Below are 17291 nucleotides of genomic sequence, written 5' to 3' on the forward strand. Positions count from 1 at the left end.
CCGGTGAGGCCGGTCCCGAACACGCCAGCGCTTTGTACACCGGCGTTTTGGATTCCTGCTGTTTTCACACTGCACGCTGCCTGTGCACACACAGGCAGCACACCTGCTAGTGCCCATACATTATCTATAACGTCCATATTCAGCCTGTACACGTGGATGCTCCTGGCCAGCGTTTCAGAGCAAACAACACAAAACTAAAGGGAGATGTCAGCTTGTTGGGGACCCTCCCTGAGTGTTGTGTCCGGGCAGGAAGGCTCTGTGTCTCCTCCTTCTCCTGCAGCAGAGGACCACGGCTCCTGCAAACACCCCTCTGCTCGCCAGGGCTGCCCGCTGACAGGCCGCAAACACAACTGAGCCCTTGCAGGACTCAGTTTACCTTCAGCAATTAGCTGCAGCCCACAATCACTGCCCCTGTGCTTAAAAAGCAGCAAACAAAAACCCCTCCCTCTCCCAAACTAGATTAATTAGGAAATTAGCCTGTTAATGAATTACCAGAACTATAAAACCACTGTAAGCAACACTGGCAAAAAAGGATCAAGATCTCAAAGGGGGGCTCTATAGAAGCTGAAGGTAAGTAGTACTTTTTATTTCCCTTGTATTTCTCACATACTAATTTTTTTAAATTATCTGTAAGAAAAAAGTATTTTAGTCTCTTAAAGAAGACTTTCCTTCTAGACTGACCATACAGTCCCCCCTTTCCAGTAAATTCAGGAGCTTTTTATCTCTGTTTTTAATGTGTTCAATGTAAAAATGGTTTCAGACCATAGTACCTGCCTTCCCCTTCCCTGACCCGTTCCCTCTGGGGGTGGCTGGAAGGCAGCTGCTGACTGAGCTGGTGGTGAGAACTTCCCTCCTAGGCAGAGGGGGAAGCATGAAGGAAGCTCCTGCCCGCGGAGCAGAAGGCAGGGGTGTATGGCATGAGACCTGCCAGGAGGGCCTGTCCCTGAGGACCTCCCTTGGTGCCCTGTGTGGGCTGTGGGACCCCACAGGTCTGCAGGTGGGGTTACCACATGTGGGACTAAAGGTAAGGTGAGAGCTGCTCCTCATTAGCTTCTCCCATCCTAACCAGAGCCTGGGTTTAGTGCCTCCCTCTCAAAGGGACTCAAGTCTAACTGGGGTTAATGGCCCTCTGACTTGAGGAACGAGAATGAAGTGTCTTATCTCTGGGGAAAAACAGCTCCATCTTAGTACTACTAACAGACAGAGAGGTCTACTGAGACTCTCTACACCCTGTACAAAGCTAAGAGTATTGGTATACAGGCTGAGGCCACATAAATACAACTCTGGGGAGGCTCCATGATGACCTCCGAGCAATAAACAGGCTGTGGTGCATTGTGTTGCTTTAGAAGACAATGACAGGCTGGATGCCCACCCACCTGTCCTGGATCCCACTCAGCTCCTCGCTCTCCTAAGCAAGACTGAGACAGGATTTTGCAGAAAGCGGTCGTGCTACTTTAAGTCTGCAACTTGCTAGTGAACAGTAACATGTTTATTCTGACAGGGACATCCTGGTCTCCATAAGCCTGACAGTGGTGGGATTCTGCACCATGCTGTCCACCAAGAGGCATGGTACCAGCATCCTGACCATAAAGGAAATCTTAGAAAATGGGTTTGTGGCCGGGGCCTCCAGCCATGCCCATTCTTCTCCTGTCCGTACTTATTACATGGACTCTAGCAGCACCTCCAAACCAGACACCTGGGAGCTTCTCCTGGACTTGGACAATGCAACAAAAGGCAGTTCTCTGTGTGTTGTCAAGCAGTCGGAGTCTCTGAGCAGCTGTGTGAAGACCGACCTGCACAGCCTGACCCAGGGCATCTCTGACCTCAGTCTTGTCTGCTTCTGCAAGACCCACCACAGTCAGGCCACCTTAGACCTGTCCGGTTTGCCTTGTGAGCACCCCAGCAGAGCTGGCTGCCTGATGGACGTGGTGTCGCAGAACACCTCAACGCCTTGCAAGAAAGAAAAGCACCCCAAACCGCTGGAGAGCCTGCTCTCCAAGAGCACTGAGCTCGTCAGCGACCTCTCAACCCTTGGGAAGACACCAGCACCCAGATGGGAGATCTCGGCAATAAAAGACCCCCTGGATACCAGCCTGTCCCTTGATGTGAGCACTGAGGAGCTGAGGTTACTGGGATGCTCCAAACCAGACACACCATCCCTGGAGACCTCTGTAGTAATTCCTCTGGCTTGGCCTGGAGCCTTCAAGAGGCACCCTACGCTTATCCGCAGGTCTGCCACCCCCGAGACCCAGCTGAACGATCTTGACCCCGTCCCTGTGTTTCTGCATCAGGCTCTGTGACGCTGCTGCCCTGGCTCCACGCCGGAGTCACACCGAAGCGCGGTGGGCTGCGGGGTGCCGGCCTGGGGACCTTCTGTGCCGCAGAGGAGCGTGGTGTGCAGAGCTGCCACCCACGCTGCAGCAGAAGATGAAGCCCTCCTGCCCTGCCCTGTGCCAGGGGCTTGCTTGCTGACGGCACCACCTGGCAAAAGGTTAAATCTTCCAGCCTGGGGTGACTCAAACGGCAAACTGCTTGGGGCACTGCTGGGTGGAGGAAGCTTAGCCTGTTGATGGCAGCCCCCGACAGCTAGCACCAGTTAAGCAGCAGCCCTACTGGCTCCCCCCTCCTCCCTGATCGCTGTCTTTTGTATTAATGTAATAAAGATACAAATTTCACTGTGCGCGTGGTCTCTGATGCTGACTGCCCGCCCGGCCTGCGGCTGAGCTCTGCTGAACACGGGTGCGGGCCGGCTGGGGCCCGCGGACAAGCCCGGCGCCGGCCGGACCGAGGCCCGGCTGCCGGTAAAACCCTACCGAGAGCAGCCACCTCCAGCACCTTCCCCACCCGCGATGGGAGCCCCACGGGCCGTCTGCGCCCCAAGCCTGGAGCGGGGCCGCCACGGAGCTCCGCGGCCCGTGGGAGGGGGCCCGTCCGCGGCCGCCTCCACCCGCCTTCCGCCGCGGCCGGCTGAGGAGGGGCGAGACGCCGCGACAAGATGGCCGAACCCCGGGCGGGGTGCTCCGCTCCCAGGTGCGCGGCCCGGGGCCGCCCCACCCGCCCTCGTTACCTGGCAGAGGGGCCCGGGGAGGTCTCGGTGACGGAGGGGCGCCGGAGCGCGGCTCTGGCCCCCGCCGCCGGGCCATGGCGGCGGCGGCGCCGCCCGGGCTGCCGGGGCCGGCCGGCTGCCGGGGCCTGCCGCTGCCCACGGGGAGCGCGGGCAGGGAGGCGGCGGCCGGGCGGGAGGCGCCGCCGGGGCTGGGGATCCCTCTTCTGGCACACTGGGAGAAAAACAGCCTGAGAGCGGCGGGACCGGCCCGGCCCGGCCCGGGCAGCGGCAGCGGCAGGGCAGCACCGCGCCGCCTGTCAGGGGGCAGCGGGGAAGACAGCGGCTCCCCGGGAGCGCCCGCCCGAGCCACCCTGGCCTTGCGGCGGTGTCGCCCCCCCGCGATTCGCTGTACGCGGGCTTGTAGTCCTCGTCCCAGCTGGAGGAATTCAGCACGGCGAGCGTTTGCCGACAGAGAGCCGCAAGGACGGTTCACTCCGTAACTTCCACCCCCCGCTCTGAGGGAAAGCCAGGAGCCCACCCCCATCGCCCCCCACCCGTGACAGCTTTTCTTGCTCTCCTGTCAGAGCTTCCCGCCTTACACAGCCACTTGCTCTCCTTCCTTTTTTTTCCCTCTCCAATTGCTGCTTACAGCAGACATGAAGACATAGAGAATTACTTCTTAAAACCAGCTTTCCAGGGCATTTACAGTTTGCTGAAGAACCAATACACACTCCCCCCTCTTCTTTTAGGGATAGATTAAGGGATGAGAAGCCATGTTGCATGAGAGGACAGAGAGAAAAAAGGGAAAGCAGCAACAGTTGATTGGAACCAACTTTTGTGAATTACAGCAATAATTTCATTAATACATAAACTTCGTGGCTAGCTGCATGCCTAACCTTCCACTGGCCTAGCCTCACTTCTTGAAAACCCTCACCCGCTTGCACTCCTTCAAAATTCTGTCAATCAGCCATAAACTTTATGTGTATCATATTCCCATGACCAAAGTAAGCCACTTCTGTTTACAAAATAACAGTTTAAATACTTCCAGAGGGCCAAAGGGACACCTTTGACAGAGAGAAGAAAGCTATTGCCTCCACATACATTTCACACTAGAGCTTCTGGCCAAAAAAACATCCATTCAGTGAGAAATCTGTTCTTTTTTACCTCAGCTGTCAGAGAGCACTACAGACCAACAGCGAACAGGGAGCTGCTTGTATTCTCTGGCTGCTCAGATGACTTTTTTCTAACCCATGTTACAACATCAGGAACAGGTGACAAAACAGCTCAGAAAAAGGGCCCAGAAAGAGAATGTATTTACGGTTTGAAGTATAAACACCACAGAACAGTACAAACCAGCTCTATAATTAGCAAGAGGATCACACAGTTGTTTGGTTCAACTGCAGTCTGTGCCACTTGACTGGTTGGTATTGATAGTGCAGAGGACAGATTAAGCTTATTGTGTAAATCTGTAGCTGGAACGTACAAAGCACTCTGTGTGACAAACACAACCATGCCATTAAACAAAAATAAATAAAAGAGGAAGAAATGAAAACTTTCAAACATGCTGCTGTGAAAAAGGGATGGCTGCAGAGGAAGCAGAGATACAACCACTTCTGCTAATATTGTATTAGCACATCTCAACCGGTCAGTAACTTAGCAGGTGCTTTGGGGCACCTCCTTTAGAAAAACCTGCGCCAAGTTGGCATCCAAAGCACGAAGCAATGTAAAATGAAATGACTTTTTGTGGGATAAAAGATGAACAGATCTTCTGGAAAAAGCAGCTGTGATGTTAAAAAACATGGCAGAGCAAGATAAAGCACAGGTGTCACAAAGGCTGCACAGAAGGCTTGAGTGGGGGAAGAATTTCAGTTTCACAGTTTGGGTGTCCGATTAAATACAACATTTTTTGGATGTCAAAGTGCAATCTCAGTGTTGATGTGAAAAAAAGTCCTTGCAACAAAGACACGCGGTGTTAATGATGTTGACAAATCTTTTCTTCTTACCACTCATATCCTTGGCTGTATTTTTGCTGTGCATTGAGCTTCAACATTTCACCGTCAATGAATTTCACTTGAATTTCCATTCTCGTGCATTACCTAGCTCACGATCTCTGGGAATGGGCTAGAGATCAAATAACTGTGAGTAAAAATATTCCTGAGTTTCTGCACAGTATCACATTTTCTTAATAATGATCCATTAAATCTTAAAGTCTTTTTCATCCAAATGCTGTCCCTTCTTTTCAAAATGATGTATTTCCAGTCTTATATGAGGCAATGATCTGCAACAATGTCATCATTGCTTAATTTCAATTCTTCCTCTTCCTTGGAAGAAATGTTTTCCTTCTACAGTAACAAACCCACCTCTCCTTGGTTCAGGTTCACTTTGGCAGAGAGACAAAAGGAGACTGCCTCGGGGTGACAGACTAGCAGATTTTCAGCAGCTCCTGTATTTATGGCTGTATTTTCTTTTCCACAGTTCACAAACCAAAATAACAATCTTTCCCACAGTGCAATTAAGGACTACATGTACACCAGGAGAACCCACAGTAAGCCTTACTACAAGAAAATAAATACTAGAGCCAGAAAGAAGGACCTAAACCCCATTTTCTTAGTACAAGATTTTTTATTCATATATTACAAAATTACAGTTTCAATAAAGAAGTAGAAAAATAGGAAATTATTTGGAAAGTGCTCGCAAAATACAAGCACTTCCTCAAAAGGCATTAATTATTCAAACTACTACACATAAATGATCCAAACATTCAGTGAACTACTGAGAAGGTCCCAATCAATATACTGAACACAGAGGTTGGAAAAAAATTGGAAAAGGTCTATCTCAAACTGGGGAAAGCCAGCTCTCAGTTACCATTCTGGAATCCAGCTTCACTTGTGTCAGTATCATGTTCCTTAGGTAAGGGAAGAGGAGGGGAAAAAAAAAAAAGAAGGAAAAAAAAATAATTTTAACAATAGGGTAGAAATGTCAGATTTTTGTCTTAACTAGGCTGTTTGAGAAACAGGGAATACTCATCAGTAGAAACAGCTGATCTGCCAATATGCTCCAAACGGACTTTGAAGCATCAAATTTACTATGAAGAATTACTTCAACACAGTACTGCTTGTGAGTAACATTGCTGGTTTCACATCTATATTGTAGCATTAGCAAGTGCTGTGAACATTCATGAGGGCACACTGTTTTTACTCAATGCACCATTAATTAACTGTATTTAGCTGAAATTACTGAAACTACACTTGCATGTATTAATCCCCCAATTAAAATAAATGAGAGACTTAATATTGAGCACTACACATTCTATACAGATTAACAGTCGTAAGTATTCTGGATCACACTTCACTGGTCTAATTTCTCATACAAATGTCTTAACACATCACTGTACCTCTTGCCTGTGACAAGTGTAGCTGCTACGAAGATACGTCAGCCTCAGTGCTGATACTCCCAACTATTCACTTGTAATTCTGTTATTAAAAATACCTGATTCAGTTTCTTAAACTCAACCACTTGGAAGAAGATGTGCTCCAGGATATGTTTGGCATCTTGCTTCTCCTTTGGGAGTTTACTTGTTACTCCTAGGATATCGCCACATTTTCGTACATAAAACTCCAGGTCGTCATCAGTACCTAAACAAGCATACCATGGAAGAAGGCAGTTGAATATCACACATATCCGTATCAGCTGGGCAAAAACTTACTGTGAATCTCCATTTGTTGTTGGCGTTCTGGGAGGTTAAGTCTTATAACTAAGTTCAGTGGACTAGCCATGAGGTATTCCTGCAGCTAGTACTTTCTCATCTTGTTTAGACTTAAGGTGTGTTTAGAATAATCCTAACATTTTGACGTCAAAGCATAAAAAGATGTGAAATAAATCAGCAAGAGTGCACAAAGCAATTCATGCATGATATAAGAAACAGCAGGGAGAAACATAATAAAATGTCATGTAACAAACAAAACAAAATGTCATGGTACGTAAAGTCATGTTATCAGTTTCCAAGGCCTTCCAATGTCTTGGCGCAGGGTGAAAGCAGTGGATTTTCTTAAATGAGGCCCACGTTTTAAGATTAAATATAACAACAACTTTCCTCCAAAAACTTGGACTGTATATATAAATGTGTAAACAATCAGTCTGCTCCGCTTACATTTGTTTGTAATCTCTGCAAGACGAGCTTTCTCAGAGGAAAAAGTTTCATCCAAGTCAAACAGCTCCAGAGGGGGAGGAGGCAATTCTCTGAAAGCAGGTGGAAAAACCTGGAAGAGAAGAATTAGTATGGTTTATTGCCACATATTTTTCTTACACTTTACAGATCTCTAAGACAACAGTTTTGGACTTAGATTGGACTTGAAGAAACCTTTTATAAAGTCAAAAGCAACTCCAAAGCCCACAGTACAAAAGTACACCTTTTTAAAGATTCCATTTATATTTTGTAAAAATAACTGAATATTCCAAAAGAGTTTAGTCACAAGTATGCCACAATTATCACCTAGCATCACAACTAGACATACTGCATTTGCAGTTTGTTTTTAGTTTTGCTCCATGAGATCCAGGCGATGGCTGAGATAGCTGAGGTACTAGGCTCGCCGTAACAGCTCACCTTGGAAACATATTCACACTCATTCTGGTAAGAGTATTTTCTTTTTCATGCAGTCACTGCTTATGCCACAAGTTGGACTTGTGTTTTTAAAGAGCAGCGCATACTTTCAGTTGCACCCCTGCAGCTATAAGGATCCCAGTAATGTTTCCTCAGCAGCCGACGTGAAGAAGGATGGAGCCATGATGGCAAAACTCAAAGATACCTGCTTTTTGAAATAAGTTTGACACTGCTGTAGCTCAAGTTGTTGCTGCCAGCCCAAATCTCTGCTGGTAAAAGTTTGGCTAGCCCTTGCTGTAAAAGACCAATGCTCCGCTTTTTACTTCCCGAAAGGATATGGGAGATGGAAGAAGAGTGGGACAGACTGGCTCCTCCCCTGACAGCAGTCAGTATATTACTGACACCACCACTGCTTTCTGAAATACCACATTCTGTTTTCACAGCAAAGGCTGAACCAGCACCTCACAGGACTGGGAGCAGCTACTCGGCTGCAGGCTTATATACACAAGGCATTCTGCTATGGTACCACGTGCTACATTTTCAAGCTCTGTTGATAAAAATTAGAAGTGTAAATAAGCGCTCTTTCCTAAAAGATAGTCCCTGCAATGTATTCAACTCCCAAGTGATTAATTATTACTACAGCATTTCTCACTTTTCTCTTTTTTTTTTTTGTTTGAAAGAACTATGGAAATGACACGCAGAGGTTTTACACGGAACAGAAGGGTTCTCCATGCGCTGTATTAGCAAGGAGGTTACTCACAGCTGGCTGGAGGACAGGTAGTGGAGTCTCAAATTGAGGCTGAATGAGTTGGAGGGGTTCATGTTTCACATTCAGCTGTTCATAAGCTCTGCAGCACAGAAAAAGACAAAGTATGAGAGAAGAAATGATACAACATTCACTTCCACTTGCAGGCTATAAAGATGAATTTTTATGAAGACACCAGGGTCAACATTATGCACAGTCATAGCACAAAAAAAAAAGGGATGTCTAATTTTAGAAGGACCCCAGAGAACTACGTATCAGTAATAACTGACTTCTACAGCGAGCAAATTAGTTAAAATTATGACAGAGAAGAAGATAATGATAGGTGGATATATAAGATGACAAAAAAGAAGGAAGTCACACCTCAATTCTTCAAGCAAACTTTTAAAGGGATGAACGTGCATGAGGAAAAAGTGATCCAGTTCAAAAAGAGCAGACTTGGGATTTCAAAAAGGTTTTTCAGGAAGTCCACAACCAAAAGCTATTTAAAAAAATTATTTGTTATGGGATCAGAAGGGAGATCCCACTATGAATTCACAGCTAGTGAAAATACAAGAAATACAGAGTAAGAAGAAAGAGTGTCCACAACAGAGTGGAATTTCATGGAATCTGTGTTAAGCCGACTACTACTCAACATGTTCATACGTGATCTGGGTAACAAATGAGTTACAAGGGACAAAGCTGCTAGCGATACAGAACTGGTAAAACTGAGCAGCGGATAAATCTCAAGACACAATTATTGGGAAATGCAAAGATGAATGAAAAGCAGCTTCAGTAAATGCCAAATAATTCAAAAGTGGAAAAACAACCAGCTCTCAATTATCACTCCAGAAAGTACTCAGCATCACTGCAGACAGTTCTACTAAAAATATCAGTTCACTGAATCAGCAGTAGTCAGAAAAAAGGAAAAAACAATGTCAGAAACTACAGCTAAGACAAGAAGCAAGAGAAAACATCACTGTCACGCTGTACAAATCAATCTTCTGGTATATCCATATTCAGCATGCTGCCTACAGCTCAGTCCCTTCTGTTCTTAAGCAGACAAAGGTAAGCACAAACAGAAAATGCAGATACAGAATGGAATAAATAAATAAATAATCACAGCTGCTGACTTGATAACTGAAGGGAGGGCAGTTGTATCCAGCTGATAAAGGGATGTATCAAACAGCTTTGTGAAGTCTCTTGGGTTCTCATCTCCTTCTTGCAGACAGACTCGCAGCTGCTCAGACAGTGCAGCGGTATCTGGGAGCATGGTATAGTCTGAAATCTGAACACACACACACACAGATACACACACCTATGATTTAAAAAGACCAACCCATTTACATAGTCTCTTTCTAGTTTATATCTCACCTAAAATCTCATCTAGAAATAATTATTTCACTCTTTACCAGGTATGACCCTTTGCAGTGCAGCTTACTAGATTAGTAAACTGTGCAAGCTCTGTTCTCTTAGCTGTAAAGCTACTCGCCACATGGACATTGTATCTGGGTTTCTGTTAATTCTTTAAAATTAAAAGAGACAGCTTACTAGTCAACTGTGCAAGACTGTTGCTCTTTTTATGCACACAGAGTATACAATTTTATCACACATTATATTTCCAAATAAAAGTAGCATTTGCATACATCAGTTAAAAAAACTAAAATGATACACGTTGATTCCTGCTCATATACAGAAAATCTGCCTTCACTTCATGCACGTGCCTCTTGTCTGAGGGCTCAGGGCAAAGTGCAAACTTATTACACTGGAGCAGCAAATGATGTCATAAACATACCCAAATTGGAAAGAGACTTTCACAAATGAAATCTGCTAATGAATAGCAATCTAAGTCTGAGAGATACAATACCATTATTTTTTGTATCTAATCCATCTGTCTACTCAATCTTAGACCCAGAATAAAGGGTCTGCGACAACAGCAGCATCCATCTAGCTGTTAACCATTTGGTGCTAAACACATGGTTTGCCAAAACTGGTGCTGCTAGATCACACTATTATTTATGTCTTTGTGATGGATCTCTCTTACCTCAGGGTCCTCCATATCCATCTGGTTTAAATGGATATCTGATGTTGTGAGCCACTGGAAAAGCACATCCTAGAGAAGGGCAAAACTTAATTAATTTCAGGAGAGTCCAAGTGATCTTATATTATGCCTAAACATTCATATTAAATCTATTAAATAACATACCATGAAAAAGAAGAAAAAAATGGGTAATAAATCAAAGAATATCTGTGGAGAAAATACAAACTTTACTTGTATTTACATATGGAAGCAATGAGTCATGGCAATGAGCATACTTTATATGAGGTGCATACTTTCAGGAACACCTCAGCAGGAAACTCCCCTTCTTACACATAACAACGTTACATACGCCACTTTGGAAAGTGCATTACAATCTCCAGGTATCAGGAGCTATATATGCAAAGGTTTATTATTAATCAGTAGCCATAACCAAGTGCTAAAGTAGCTAAGAAAAAGTAGTAAACAAAAAAACCTCCTACTTAATATTTAAATATTAATAACAATAAAGTGGTGAGCAGAAGTACGAAAAGCTTTTCAGAGTCCTATAACATAAATAATAAACTGTATCTTTAAAAACTCCTTCCTGTTAGTTGTGCTCTAAAAAACTCCTCAGAATGTTAGTATTGGGTTAGAATCTCCATACTGAATCCATTTCACAGCTGTCTTGCTCTAAGATGAAGCTAGTGAGCTTGGATTGCTTTGTTAGTGCTGTGAAGATCCACTAAGCTGGTTTTTTTTTAAACAAACAAACAACTTACCATGATCTTACCATTTTCTTCTTTATCTAAATATTGATCACTGAACATGTGGGAAGATCCCAGTGCTGCCATCTTTCCACCTTGACTCTATCAACAAAGAATACAATATAGCAAAAAATCCTTCCAAATCACAGCTTTAGAGGCAATTGTTAATGCTTTTAATTACAAAGCAATTTAAAGAAATATGAAGTTTTAGAATAAGTAGTGGCAAAAGCAGTTTCAAACTTGGCAGGCTCACAAGAGCACAGCATTATAAGTGTATACGCTCTTAAGGCTCATAAATTCATTAAAAATACCGATCTGCATTTCATAAGAGTAGACAGACAATTGGCTGGCAATCAAAAAAAACCCAGAGAATATCATCAACAATAGCTGCATTTAGGTTATTTTTGCAGGAAAAGAACACTCTTTTTTCAATCAAGTAAAAAAGAATTAAGTTAAATGAATGCATTATTAACTTTCTGCAACCCACTCTTCAGTGTTCAGAATGTAAACCTAGAGGCCAGTGATATGCATGCATGTCAATATAGCACATATTCATGTCAGCTAATGAGAGAAGAGTTTGATAATTTTATTATTTGTAAGATAAAATGCAAAATGCACAGGTCATTATATTTTAATTTAGCTAAATTAAACATGCATAAAAATGCATTCATGAAACATCTTTGGAATTCTTCTCTAAGATTACCCCTTAATCCTTCCACAAGGACATACATAAGAAATAGTAAGTTTTCAACAGAACAAGAAACCCTGTAATGCTCCCTGCACCAACTGTGAAACTCATCGCATAATATAACCATGAATATTGCTGTAACGAATTTGAAGATACATCAAACAAAGCTCCAGTTTGTTTAACAAATTTCTGATGTTTCATACTCCATGTTTTGCAAGGTTTTAACCTGAATTCTACATGCTTTACCCACAATAGCCCAACTGGGTAGCATCCTCTGCTCCTACTTTCCATTCCTTCACTTTCTGTTGCTATTCTTTACCGTATCTCTTTTTCACTCCAAGAGATCTTGTTTTCCTTCTACCAAGTTTCTCTGCTCTGCTTGAGAGACAACCTCTGTCTCTGGCTTCATCTTCTACCCTTGTGTCTATAGCTTCCCTGAGCTAGATAGGAAAAATGATGCCATCTATTTGACATTCATGTCACGGTATTATATCAAAGGAAGAACTATCAGTATGATGTGTCATGGTTTTCACTGCACAAACCTGTTACACTTCAGTGATCAACCCATGCAAAACACTTCATGGAGGCACAAGCAAGTTATATGGATTTCACTTACAGCATAATTTAGTTATTATTCGTAGAAGAAAACACTCCTCTCCATACCAATTATGTGAAGCACATTAGACCCCACATAAACAGGCACAGTCTTGAAACAAGAACACCAACCAGCAAGGCTATAAATCCAGCAGAGTTAAGGCTTTATATTACTTAGATGACTTATGTCGCAAAAAGACAACTCTATCATTAGTGCAAATGATTTCAGTATTATCATGGGTGCAAAATTAGGCATGAGTCTATGGGCCCATTGGATCCATGTGCAAATATTGTGTGGGTGGATGGATTTTATTATATCTTACTCTGACAGCTGCAGATAAAATGCGAGCAGTAAGTGTACTTGTAAGTTCACTTGATGCTGCTGTATTGTCTTTGATTTACGGAGTTTATTTCAGCCATATCATGGGAGGATGAAGTTGGGCATCCTCAGAAAGAAAATCACCTTCCTAACAAAGATATAAAAAAAACCTAGTATGTTAGAAACTCATCTACATAGTAAAAAATGTGTTAACGTATTTACATTCACTAACAATATTAATCCTTTGTTTGTACCCATCAACTACTACTAGATTTCTGATTTTTTTTTTTTTATAAATTAACAGGGCTGGATGGGTAAGATAACATATAAAAATCTACTGGTTCCAAGGTGACAGTCCTTCCTTAACTCAATATGGCGTATTTATGAAGCTAACGATAATCTTACTTACTAAATGATCACTAAAACAGTGGGAAAAAAAACCCAAACTTTAAAGAAGAACTAAAAATACCCATCTGTCAACCAAATAAATATATAATCTTTGCTGACCATCACATTAATTCTCCTCTGAACCCCATGGAGGCAGGAGTCACTTAGGCTCATCTGGAGTTTGCAGATGCACCAAAAATAGAAGTGGGTTTGTAAGTACTCCCAGAAAACACACTCACAATTTTTGTGTGGGGAAGGGGGAGAATGCATGGTTTGTTACATGCAGAGTCATACCTCATGCTGATAGAAAGCAAGAACAGGCCTGTTGAGTGGGAAGCAGACAGATCCTGTTGACAGAATAGCCACTGCTGGTTTCATCACATTCAGTGTGGCACCAAATGGATACACGAAAGTGAGAGCTCTGCAGGAAATACAGAACCTCTGTAAGTACCTGCAGGTATCAGGTAGGCTGGACATATTTATAAACCTCAGTCTGTCCGCCTAAACTGCAAACTGTAATTGTGCACTGGTGGTGGAATGCCAAGAGGCATGCTTTCAAACATTCAGATCGTTATAACAACATTTCAGTCTCTTTCTACAGGTTTTTCCAGGTTGACAATTTGTCTAAATAAGGAACGAAGAACACTCTTGATTTCTGTTTGCACACTCCTGTATCTGAGAGAAGAGTAGGGGTATTTAACTCACAGATGAATATATATTCTGGAACAAAACTACATAAAATGTTTTTGCACTTACATTTTTCATTGTAATCAACCACATGGTCATTTATTAGTCTAAAAACTAGCTGCAAGGAAGAATACAAACATCTATAGTTATTTACGGAAAAGCTATATTCTTTTCAATACCTTTTCACTCCTCTGCAGCACAGAGGAATGGAAAGCTAAAAATTGCAATCAATGTCTATCTTACCCTGGATTAAGACTCTTTAGAAAGACGTAGGGTGGCTCATGCCTGCAGCCAGACCACCCGCTATCTAGATGTTATTCATACTTACATTGTTTAATCAAATTCAAATCCACAGACTAGGAGCAAAAAAGATCTGGTCAGGAGAGTAGTAATGCCCTTCAAAACCTATCGCTCCTGCTCCTTCGTTGGTTATCAAGCACTACTAAACAGATTCTCCTTTCCAGATATAACTTTGAGGAGCAAGAAGCTGACATAAGAAATACACTAGAAAACCTCAACACAAGCACAACGTACTCCTGCTAGATTACAAACCTACTAATTCCGAGTTATTCTGAATATTTTCACATCAGCTTCCTCAAAGGAAAACACTTACTGTGAGTCATGTCCACTTCCATCTTCATCTGTTGTCTCAAGCACTGTTTTTCTTGCAGCTTCACTGATTCCCCTACAAGATGTTGAAAAGCAAAACTTACTGAAACAATATGGATTGTAAGAGTTTACTGTACAGATTAATATACCCCAAATATTTACCTATTCAAAACTCCATCAGAGATTAGTGCTTCTTTTGGGTGGTGGTACTTGTAATATACATTTCGTACTACAGCATCTTGAAGAAAGAAAAAAAATAAAGAAATTTACATCTTAGCTGATCAGCATGCTAGATATAGCAATGAAAAATGAGTTTAGCTCTTGGATTCCCTGGGTGTTTGCTTCTAACACCACAAAGCTGGCATGTGGCTCCCAAAAGAATACAAATCGGCCTTCACTACCGTTTCCTTTTGGACATACAGACTTAGAACAGGAATATATTCACAAGTTCAAATAAAAATATGAAAAATAAGCACATCTCCATGTCTTCTGCAAAGCAGAAGAGGCAAAAGGATGATCCAGTTAAAAGAATATGTATCAAGTTTTACAAGTTCAATTTTTTTTTATACATCTTCAAGAAGTATGATGAATTGAATACTGTTGATGCAGAAAAAGGCATAGTCTAGAAACGCCACCAAAGACCCTAAAAATATTTTATGTACACTGAGACACAGTTGTTATCAAGGTACTCTGCCCATGGAAAGCCCTTGGTGTGCTCCAGTATTACACTGCCATGTGCATGTACATTTCAAGAAAAAACATCTCTTAGACCAAAAGGTACTTTGTGAGAGGGATCTGCTTGGCTTATAGCTACAAAGGCTGAACCTGCTCTTTAGATTTTGCTGAAAACGGACAAATGAAAGGTATCAGTGAGCCCCATTACCATTATTGAAAACGATCCCGTATTCTTCTAACAAAAAGTTAATATTTGTGCCATATCGGGACTCTCCGCCTTCTCTCAGCATCACCAGGATGGCTCCACCATCCTCCAGGAATTTCTTCAGAACCGAAAACTAGAAGACAACAAAGATCCAGAAAAAATACACATGAAAGAAGCTACACACAAGATTGCAGGAAGTTATACTGAGATGGGGGAAGGTAAATGATTCTGACTACTTGCAATTAACATGATCCTATGAGAAAAGTATTCAAATTTCAATTTGTGTAAATTCATTTAAAGCAGTACTATTGCAAAGTCTTCTGTGTTGTTCTTTTCTATTTCACATTAAGCAAATCTTAAAACATAACTAATTTGCAAACAGTTATTGACTTCTTACCTCAGCAGCACTGAACTTTTCTCTTGGCCCTGCTGTAATCCACAATTTTACCCCAAACAGTTTCTCAGATGTGATCTCATCTTTTAAGCTATGAATAGATTAATAAAGACACATGTTACTCTTGGATATAGTCCTGAACCACAACTTTTTTCTTTTTTTTTTTTAAAGAACTGGCAAATAAACGCAAAGCAAGTCACTTCAGTCACTTCACATCCTTTTAACTGGGTTTAAAGTTGACAACTCAAGCGAAAATAATCCTTACAAATTTCAACCCCACTAAATAATAAAGCCCCTCTAACAAGGTACTGTGGCAGATCCAGAACTAGCATAAACCATTATAGCTGCTGTTAAACTTTGCACCTGATGAGCTTCCTCTTATTCTTTTTTTGGTTTCCTCTGGACACATTTTGTAGCGGACAGACAGGCAATATCACATGCACAAGGGCTGATTTCTTTTTATCCAAACTCTAAATCAAGATAGACTCAAAAACTCATATCAGGAGTTTCATCCTTATAACTTATGCTCTATCTCTTCCACAGATAAGATAGCTGGAAGCTCCAAAGACAACTATGCACAGCATCCAACAGCCAAATCACAGCTAACGCCACAGAGTGCAATCAATGCAAAAGACAGATCCTAGCTTATGACATACATTCCCAAAGACTATTCGGGTATTCAGTGTAGACCACAGACAGATTTCAGGATCTCTCTGTGGTCTGCAGGTGCCCCAACGCCTACCCCCTGGGGCTGCACAGCGGTGAGGGTGAGGCAGCCTCGCCTCTTCAGTCAGGAGCGGCCAGTCTCTCCCTCGGAGATGAGCTGGATCCACACAGCCTGGGCAGGCTGAGAGAAGACTCTTCTCCACCAGCTGCAAGAAACCTAAGCGGGCCTTCGGCCCTGCCTGCAAAGGACCCTCACACCACCGAAACGCGGCTTCTCCCCCACGCCAGCGCTCCAAAAGAAGCTGCCAAGAGTTACTCAGAAAGCTGCTCCTCACCTCTGTATCTTCCAGTTACCGCGAAGCCTTTTGCGCAAGGATTTGTAGCTGCTGGCGAGCGTGAAAGCCTCCCCTTTAGACGCATTGAAGACTATGGCATTCCGCAGGCCCCTCTCCATAGGGTTACCCGGGGCTACCGCAGGGGACGCCGAAGGACGCCAGCTCTCGGGACGTGAAGCGAACCTCCAACGCTCCTTGCTCCCCGGCGGGACCCCCGCAGCGGGCCGGGGGGGGGGGGGGGGTGTCCCCGCCGCGGCGGCGGGGGAGAGCGGGACGGCGGCCGTTACCACGGCGCGCTCCGCTTAGCAACGCGCCGGCCGCGCAGGCGCATGCGCGGAGGCCGACGCCCCGAGTGCAGAGGTCGCTGCGGAGGCTCGCTCCATTCCCCGGGGGGGGGGGGGGCGGGACAGTACCACTGCGGCGGCCTGGGGGGGGGGGAACGGGGCTCCGCGCCCCGCCCCGCCGGCCCGGATGCCCCAGCCGGGCCGGTCGGCCCTTCGCTGTCCCCGGGCGCCGCCTCGGCAGGCACCGCCGGCTCGGCCTGCAGCTGCGGTCCGCGT

General features: G+C 43.9%; 2 protein-coding genes across 3 annotated transcripts; one reads left to right on the forward strand and one right to left on the reverse strand.

Annotated features, from left to right (window-relative positions):
* Window positions 1-530: 530 nt before the first annotated feature.
* On the forward strand, window positions 531-2719 carry LOC127023242 (uncharacterized). 2 transcript variants are annotated; one of them, XM_050907289.1, is made up of 2 exons: window positions 531-570; window positions 1502-2719. In XM_050907289.1, the coding sequence occupies exon 2, from the start codon at window positions 1548-1550 to the stop codon at window positions 2298-2300; it is 753 nt and encodes a 250-aa protein (XP_050763246.1). In that variant the 5' UTR covers window positions 531-570; window positions 1502-1547; the 3' UTR covers window positions 2301-2719. The 2 variants fall into 2 exon arrangements, with proteins under 2 accessions (XP_050763246.1, XP_050763247.1); XM_050907290.1 differs by lacking the exon at window positions 531-570 and adding an exon at window positions 976-1024.
* Window positions 2720-5659: 2940 nt separating this feature from the next.
* IFT52 (intraflagellar transport 52) lies at window positions 5660-16958 on the reverse strand. The gene is made up of 13 exons (XM_050907288.1): window positions 16732-16958; window positions 15734-15821; window positions 15340-15469; window positions 14619-14694; window positions 14461-14532; window positions 13455-13581; window positions 11188-11274; window positions 10433-10501; window positions 9522-9676; window positions 8407-8494; window positions 7197-7305; window positions 6536-6681; window positions 5660-5951 (listed from the first exon to the last, which is right to left on the reverse strand). The coding sequence occupies exons 1-13, from the start codon at window positions 16848-16850 to the stop codon at window positions 5904-5906; spliced, it is 1314 nt and encodes a 437-aa protein (XP_050763245.1). The 5' UTR covers window positions 16851-16958; the 3' UTR covers window positions 5660-5903.
* Window positions 16959-17291: the final 333 nt, after the last annotated feature.

Source organism: Gymnogyps californianus, chromosome 17 (assembly GCF_018139145.2).
Source record: "Gymnogyps californianus isolate 813 chromosome 17, ASM1813914v2, whole genome shotgun sequence".
Taxonomy (NCBI): Eukaryota; Metazoa; Chordata; class Aves; order Accipitriformes; family Cathartidae; genus Gymnogyps; species Gymnogyps californianus.

Excerpts from the sequence above, each read along its gene's own strand:
- LOC127023242 (XM_050907289.1), top strand. The coding sequence starts at position 1,548 with ATGCTGTCCACCAAGAGGCATGGTACCAGCATCCTGACCATAAAGGAA.
- IFT52 (XM_050907288.1), bottom strand. The coding sequence starts at position 16,850 with ATGGAGAGGGGCCTGCGGAATGCCATAGTCTTCAATGCGTCTAAAGGG. Across the intron at positions 14,533-14,618 it reads TCTGATGGAGTTTTGAATAG|GGGAATCAGTGAAGCTGCAA; the intron begins GTAAATATTTGG and ends AACATCTTGTAG. Across the intron at positions 10,502-11,187 it reads AAGAAAATGGTAAGATCATG|GATGTGCTTTTCCAGTGGCT; the intron begins GTAAGTTGTTTG and ends GCCCTTCTCTAG.